Below are 8,601 nucleotides of genomic sequence, written 5' to 3' on the forward strand. Positions count from 1 at the left end.
CGGAGCACGCAGCAGTCGCGATTTTCAACTGATTCCTGCCGTTTTCCGACGGATTTCAACCGTTTCCAAACATATTTCGGTAATTGTCCTTCAATTTGGCTACATTCATCATTTATTGCTTAATATGTGCAGGTTTTAGAGCATCCACAACCGTGCTCTTACCAGCGGCACGGTTGTGGGCCCGGGCGGTACTATTCATGCCTGCTCTCTGGCAAGAGCACAACACCCACAACTGTGCTCTTCCGCAAGGACGAGCACAATTAATATAAAATTCAATTACACAAAAACATTTTCATAATACTAAAATTCATTAAAAAAACCACAATAAAAATAACAAATTACAAATAAAATAAAAAGACATAATTAAAATCCTAAAAATTAAAAATTACATAATTAAAATACTAAAAATTAAAAATTACATAATTAAACTCCTAAAAATTAAAAATTACATAATTATTGGCTAATATAACCCGAGGAAGACTACGCATCCGGCGGCACCAACCCCAATTGTTTTTGGAGACCCAATATCATGGACTCGTGCGTTTGAAGTTGCGTGGGGGTCATAGTTGACCTATCGGCCATATTGAGTTGGGCCAAAAGGGCCCACAACGAGTTGTTCGGGGGTGGAGGTGGAACATAGGGTGCGGGTTCGGGAGCAGGGGCAGATGGAGTCGCGGCGCGACGTCGTTCGGCCGCCGCCTTCTTCCTACCTTGCGGTCGGCGTCGGGAACCGCTTGGTTGGGCATCGGGGCTACCCAAGTTAGCTTCGGCGAGTTGGCTAGCCACTTCTTCGCCGGCGTCGGATAGGGATGCCGACCGTGAGCGTTTGGAGGAGCCGCTAGAGGAGGATGTTATGCCTCCCTTATACTTCGGGTGCGTCCGCGTCTCCTGCCAAACGTTAAGATATTTGAACGACTTACCGTTCATGGATTGGTAGGTGCTCAGCGAGGCGGTGATGATGTCGACCTCGCTTCGGCCGCTCCCGGCATTCCGGGACTCCTGGATGAAATAGCCGTTGAACTTGCCAATTTCTTCGTTGGCTCGGCCGATGCAGTTGCGCACCATACTCTCGTTGCGCTCGATCGTTCCCGGCGGCCGGTGTGCATTGTACCGGCTAGAGACGCGCCACCAAAAGTGATCGCCGGATTGGTTCGTTCCAACCACCGCATCTTCGGAGATTTCCAAGTACGCCTTGAACAATCTTTCCATCTCCGCCGGTGAGTACGGTGTGCGGACACCGGCGCGAGATGGAGGATTCGGCATTTGGGAAGGGGCGCGAGGCCTAGGCTCCGGTGTCCACCCGTAGCGCCCATCGGAGGCACCTTGATCGTCGATTGGGTATGGCCGGTAGCCACTCGGAACGCCCGAATCTTGGGTGAGAGGAGGGGCCGAATATTCCGTTTCCGGACTATGAAACGGTTGCGAACCGAACCATTCGGGGTTCCAACCGTGAGAGCCGCTTGGGTTGTCGTCGTTACCGGACATAGTGGTGTTGTAGGGTGTGAGAGGAAGATGAAAATGGATATGAGAGATTGATGATGAGAATTGTGTAGTGAAAGTGTGAATTTTTTGGAGTGAAATTGGGGGTATTTATAGATGAAAGTGTGTATTTTTGGGGTAAAAAAAATAAAAAAAAAATTAAAAAGTGGGGAAAAACGGTTATAAACGGATATAATTTTTTGGGGAAGTGAAAAATTTTTTTTTTATTTTTTATCGATTTTTTTAATAAAAATCCGATTTTTTAAAAAATAAAAATAAAAAAATGTTTGAAACCAACGGCTATGCCGTTGGCGAATCAGAGACCGCCATGTGTGCGTCCGCTGGCACGGACGTGCTCGATACATCGAGCAGCGCCGTGCCAGCGGCGCGGTTGCAGCGGTGGCGGCCCTTCGCCTTGCCGCTGGCACGGACGGCGGTGGCGCCAACCGCCACCGCTGCGGATGCTCTTAGTTTCTCTCTATTTAACTAACTAGTAGGATATCTTTTTTTAAAAATCTAATGCTGAAAAAATTTTCACATGATAAAGGACTAAAGTATAGTTAGTAGTAGTAATAATTTATAGTAAAACATATTTTAAATTGGGTGACCATTAAAAAAATTTAGACTAGTAAATTTGTTAAAACAAGCGAAACTGGAAATCAGATTCTATGGGTTGGTTTTCTTCAAACATATGGATAATTTTGTCAGATTTCGTGACAATAAATGGGTCCACCTATCATATGGTATGTTCCTCAGCTTAAGTATGATCTCACGCGCAACCTACAGTGCGCGTGAACAAAGTTGATAGCAAAAGTTTAATACTCTCTTCATCCCGGGTGGGGATCCAAGCACAGCCGCGCCTGCTGCTCCACACAAAGAAATAAAATAATTAAAGAAATAAAATAAAATAAATATATATTATTTTAATTATTTGTATGGAGCAGCAGGGGCTGCTGCTGTGCTGAAATGCACAGCAGAGGATCCCACCCCCTTCATCCCACAATAGATGGCGTACTTGGATAATGACACGAGATTTTAGAAGATATTATTTTGTATGCTAGTTAAAGAGAAAAAATAGTATATTTATATTAATGTGAGAGAGAGTTTTTTCCATAAAATTAAATTTAACATCTTTTGTGGAACAAACTAAAAAGCACGAAAGGAGTAAAAATAGTGCTTCAATTTTTTTTTCTATCTTTCTTACTGTATCAATTATTATAAAAAAAACTCATGTCCAACCAACAATTCATACTCTTATGGTACGGAGATAATTATAATTATTACTTCTAACCTTTTGTATGATTATAATAATTAGAATAAATAAAATATGAGAATGAGAGTAAGTAGAATATAATAATTATTACTTTCAATTACGAACGCAGAAATGAAAGTAAGTAGAGACTAAATTTTCAAAATTTTACTTAAATATAAACTTTTAGGTAATTTAGATTATTAATAAGGGCCTTTATATAATGATATGTGAAAAACATTAATAAATTTTAGTACTTTATAATAGAAAAAAGTTAAAAATATGAATTCATTAGCCCCTCCTCAAGTATATGTAGTTTCACCTATGCTCACTGAGAAAAAGACTATTCAAAATTTAAAAGTTATTCATATTTTTATAGAATGGACAGAAATGGAAAGAATGCGTACTCTATGAAACTGAGTATTTTTTTCAAAATGTTTCTATGACCTACATCATACTTGACATTATCTTTCACTCCATAAAAGAAATGCGGCGGGACAAACAATGGACAGATGCTGTGGTTTTTTAGGAGAAAATTTCTTAGTGAAGTACTCTCTCCCTCTATTCCAGTTTAAGAGTCACATTTTGCCATTTAAGTCCGTCCCAGTTTAAGAGTCACATTTAGAATTTATCATATTTGGGCATAAAATTTAACCTCCTTGTTCATCAAATTTATACTCAAATGTCATTACTTTCATAAAAATAAAACAAAACAAAATCATAAACATACAAAAAGTTAAAAAGATCCCACTTTCCACTACCACACTTCAATTATTACACACTCCAACAACTACTACCTCACTTCAATTATTACACACTCCAACAATTTCTTAAAATTCGTGTCATAACTAAATCTTACTCTCTTAAACTAGGACGGGGGAGTACTAACTAAGATAAATGAATTTCCAAATATAATGAAATTAGGAAAAGGAATAATTGACGTTTTATATTGACTACACTCTCTAGAAAGAGGGCGGCATCTACTAAATGTGGTCATATTTGCAGCAAGCAAGATGCGAAGTTATCGTAGAATAATTATGAGAAATTTCAAGTAAATCTTGGCACGAAAAGGGAAATGGGAAGAGCCTAAAAAGATGAATTGGAAGAAAGCTTTATTCATTTTGGACCAACTTTTTGATCAACTTGCCGTGTAATCCACTAATGCCGTGTAGATGAGATTCTTCCAAGCATCCTTGTTTTCCATATAGCTACACACGAATTATCACTACAAAATCTGAACTCAATCTCCATAACTTTGTTTGACATTAAACATTTCCAGCTTTAGAAACACAACATTTTGTCAAAAAGTTGCATATACAAATATGGCACGTGTCCAAATTTATTTGTTTCCGAGTCATCCTATATTTTGCAATTTTTTTGAAACAATATTCTTTTTGTGGTATTTTAAAGGTCGTGTAACTATTGCAAACTAACCCTACACTATATAATCAACCAAAGGCTTTTCACCAATCAAATCTGGGAGCACTGTCTTTGTCGAGTAATAGGATAACTGGATAAATTTGAAAGAAGAAGGTTAGAAAGATCATAGGATCATACCAATAAAAGACTACCAAGATGAAGGGAATTGGACAATTTTAACTCCAGATCTTTGTTGCCTCACCAAAACTACAGAAAGCATTCACTAACCAGTTGTTAACCAACAAAACAATTGGATCCATAAAGTTCTGCAATTTATTTAAAGCTTTTCTGATAGTATAAACAAAATACAAATTGTTTTTTCAAATTCTCAATCTTATCAGTTGGCAAAGAAGGTCTTTACATAAAATAATAGTTGCAGTGAATGATCTTGCATATTTTCCTTAGGAAAAGGAAAGAAATCAGACTACGCAAGTTGGTATTAGGCAAACACAAACAACTCAGTAGTTAAGGCACATGAGAAGTCCAAGTTTCAGAACATGTTCATTGAAATCTTTGGTGTGGCCTATCAAAATCAAATACCATGAATTTTTCTTATTTATTATTTGTACAACTATGAAATTTCTAAAATCACACCAAATACTAAGAGTTGCTTTATTTTTTTTTCACCGTAAGAACATCCACTATAGCTCTGGTCTAGCAATAGCTCTGCCACAACTCCTCCGGTCACATCATTATGGAGTAACAACAGCCTAGCCAATGCCCTAGCCCATCAATTAAACGACAAATACGAAATTATATTGGAGAACAAAAACATAGTTTATAGTACTAATTCGAAAACCTTGGTTGTATTACAATATAGCCAATGCATCCACTTTCTCTCTTTTTCTTTTTTTTTTCTCTTATTTCTCTCTCTCTTCGTTCTTATTTATTTTGAGAAATAAGATTTTGCTACGAAATCAGACCGTTTGATAACTCTTCTCAACTTTTGATATAAGTACTTACTATTTTGTCTGTATAATAGTACTACTATACATTATCGTATGTGATGGTAAAATAAACTGTTATCATCATTTGTAGTGGACATGTTATATTCTCTCACGAACAAAGTCTCTGAATTCAATTAAACAGACCTTAAATTAGATAATATCATGGCCATTTACTATGATTGATAAAAACAAAGTCAATATCATACCACCCAAATCACACTAAAAAGTAAAAGTAACCAGTTTTAACTGTGAAATGCCCAAAACAAAACCCACATAAAATATATCACAAATCAATGGGCTCATGCATGTGAGGTTCAAAACGTAAATAAATCAAATATTCGAGTCTATCACAGTTGCGATGTAGATAGAGTCTTTAGACAAGAAACCAAGGATTTAGGGTAGACATGAAACCAACATCTATCCTCTTTAAAAATCATGAATTTAAATGCTACAAAAAAAGATTATACTGTAAATGGCAGACCTAGTAACTTAACACTGCAAATCTACCCCACTGGTCTGGCTAATAAACTCAGTGAACAATCGGCATGAGTTGTGGATAAACACGATATTTCGATTCTTTTTTAATAATAATAAAAGCTCGAGCCCAGGCGAGCAAGGGTCAGCAACAAGCTCATGGCCCCACACCGATTAACAACATTTCAATTTTAACAAAATTGCCTTAGAATACTTCTTAATGATGTGGCAAAGCACGGCATGATTGTGTCCGAAACATAAGACTATCAGTAGCTCACACCATCACCGCTAACAACCTCACCAATCCGATACACCGAGTTCTTGCCATGATCGACTTGAAGTAATGCGAGAGCCGCCTCCTCCTTCATCACGAGCACCATCCCGATCCCCATGTTAAAAGTCCGGCTCATCTCCGCATCTTCTATTCTTCCAGCCTTGAAATTCATTAAAGGTTAAAGTGAGTGGTGTTAACAGAAGAGAGAGGGAGAGATAATAAGGCCAACACAAATAGATGCTGACCTCTTGAATCCACTTGAAAACAGGAGGAACATCCCACGAGTTCTCGTATATGAGAGCACCAAGGCCCTTTGGGAAAACACGGGGTATGTTGTCAGTGAAACCACCGCCCGTGATGTGGGCAATCCCTTTGACACCACCTCTGCTAATGATGTCAAGAACCTGCTTCACACATTGCAAAAAGGTTAACGAAGTGGATAACAAGTAGCATGTGTTATTATGTCGTACATTAAGCACCTTGAAACAAGAACGTTAAAGGCGTTACCTGCTTTACGTATATAACAGTCGGGGCCATCAGAGCTTCGCCCAGACTAAGAGACGAGCCAGGAAGATTGTCTTTCAAAGCAAGGCCACTTCTTTCTAAAACCCTGGATTAGTGCAATCGGGATAGGCTATTAGCTGATTTTTGTTTCGAGAAAATATGAAAATAACTAAAAAATGAGCAATCTCAGAGGAAAAAATGCAAACCTTCTGACAAGAGAGAAGCCATTTGAGTGCACTCCACTGGACGGAAGACCAATGAGGACATCACCAACCTCGATGTTTTTTCCATCAATAACAGAGTCCTTCTTTACGATGCCAACAGCAAAGCCGCTCAGATCATACTCACCATCAGCATAAAAATCAGGCATCTCTGCAGTCTGAAAGATATCAAGGACAGTGGAGTCAAGTCTACAACAATGTTCAGATATTGGTTTCCAGTTCCAAAAGCACAATTTACTTAAGCATGAAGGGACAGAATTATAAGGACAAGACTTTATAATTGAATGGGGCAAATGAGAAATAGTAACTTGCTTTCCATCATCCATATAGAAATTGCTCAATAAACACTATCAGCTGACAAAAAAAGTAGTAGCAATTTAACATAGATACCAGCTAATTTTTGGAATACGAAAAAAAATATACATTTAAGAGCTTCAGAGAATGAATAGTTAATTACATTTGGAGCTAGATGGTAGCGAAAACACCTCACATTTTACCAGCATATTTTTCTAAGAACTAAAGAGATTGAAATAGAAGGCCAAAAGTACCTCTCCCCCAAGAAGGGCACAATCAGATTGTTGGCAACCATCTACAATGCCTTTGATGACCTGTATTCGTATATATATAACAAAATTACATTTTATTCAGATGATAAATGAAATCAACTGGTAACAACCGATACCTTCTCCGCAAGGTCAACATCCAGACGGCTTGTGGCAAAGTAATCAAGGAAAAACAAAGGCTTAGCTCCTGATGTGATAATGTCATTAACACTCATCGCAACCTGAATTTTAAAAAAAACACACATTACCATCAGCATGACTAACAAATAACATCCATGGACTATTTTTTGTTTTTATACCAAATCAATGCCGATGGTATCATGGATTCCAGTCTCGAAAGCAAGCTTAAGTTTTGTTCCCACTCCATCCGTGCCAGCAACCAAATAGGAATCCCCTAATACATGAGCCAAAGATAAATATCCGCGAATTCATGCTAATTAAATTCTAATACGAGTAAACAAAATCTCAGCATCGACTATTGAATGTAACGATAGAGTAATACCTAATGGAAAGAGCCCCCCAAAACCTCCGATTCCCGGAGCCATCTTGGCTATCCTCTTAACAAGCTCGGAGCCAGCATCGATGTCAACACCGGCATCCTTGTACGTGAGTCCATCACTCTTCTCTGCGGCCTCGGTTCTCGACATAGAAACCACAGCTCTTACTTTCCTAGTTCCTCTTCTAATTCTAATTTCATTCTTGGAAGAGAAAGGCAAGAGTCCTCTTGCTAAATCACCTTTACCAATAGGCCTAGTGGAATTCCAGATACAGCGGGAGAGCTCTGCGTTTGGTTTGCAGGAAGTATTCATGTTTTTCTGATTAACAAATAACAAATCCCTTCAAAAACAAAGAAGATAACAATCTGTAAAATTCAGTAAATTGCATACAGGTTTTAAGTGACTAGCAAAGAAACTAACTTTATCCAATAATCAACCAAAATAACGCCGGCGAGACAAGGCGGTGGTGCAACGTGTGAGGAGGCTGGGCAGTGGGGCAGGTGGCGCGACGGCGTTGGGCAGCGGCGCGGCGAGGTAAGGCGGTCGCAGGCGGCGCGTACTGGAAGCAGCGGCGGCGGCTGTTGAGAGAAAGATGTCAGGGTGTCCACTATAAGGTGGACACGCCCAATAGCCCTGCCCCTGTTTTGTGTCCATAGCCCCGGATTTTTGTCCATAGCCCCAAAATTCTATTTCCGCCACTATAGTGGACACCTCCAATAGCCCCCAAATTTTATAATCAACTTTCATTTTATTAATGTTTCAAGTAATTACGAAAAAATTTATCGGGATATACGTACGTAGACGAAGTCGACTATACGAATTAAGAATAAAAATAAAATTTAACTTTAAATTAAAATACAAATTAAAATAAAAATTAAAATTAAACACACTAATTTAAAATTAAAATTAAAAATACACACTACATTGAATCTAGTACAAATCACTACCAAGTTTACGCAATGCCACCACCTCCC

The 8,601-nt window shown here is 38.5% G+C and overlaps 1 protein-coding gene across 2 annotated transcripts; it reads right to left on the reverse strand.

Annotated features, from left to right (window-relative positions):
- Positions 1-5,334: 5,334 nt before the first annotated feature.
- On the reverse strand, positions 5,335-8,224 carry LOC121762620 (phosphoribosylformylglycinamidine cyclo-ligase, chloroplastic-like). Of its 2 annotated transcripts, none has more exons than XM_042158575.1 (9): positions 8,048-8,224; positions 7,633-7,945; positions 7,430-7,524; positions 7,250-7,351; positions 7,116-7,175; positions 6,553-6,725; positions 6,350-6,452; positions 6,088-6,246; positions 5,335-6,002 (listed from the first exon to the last, which is right to left on the reverse strand). In XM_042158575.1, the coding sequence occupies exons 2-9, from the start codon at positions 7,937-7,939 to the stop codon at positions 5,835-5,837; spliced, it is 1,167 nt and encodes a 388-aa protein (XP_042014509.1). In that variant the 5' UTR covers positions 7,940-7,945; positions 8,048-8,224; the 3' UTR covers positions 5,335-5,834. The 2 variants fall into 2 exon arrangements, with proteins under 2 accessions (XP_042014509.1, XP_042014508.1); XM_042158574.1 differs by having other exon boundaries at positions 7,633-7,967.
- Positions 8,225-8,601: the final 377 nt, after the last annotated feature.

The sequence above is a fragment of the Salvia splendens genome, chromosome 13 (assembly GCF_004379255.2).
Source record: "Salvia splendens isolate huo1 chromosome 13, SspV2, whole genome shotgun sequence".
NCBI classification, from domain to species: domain Eukaryota; kingdom Viridiplantae; phylum Streptophyta; class Magnoliopsida; order Lamiales; family Lamiaceae; genus Salvia; species Salvia splendens.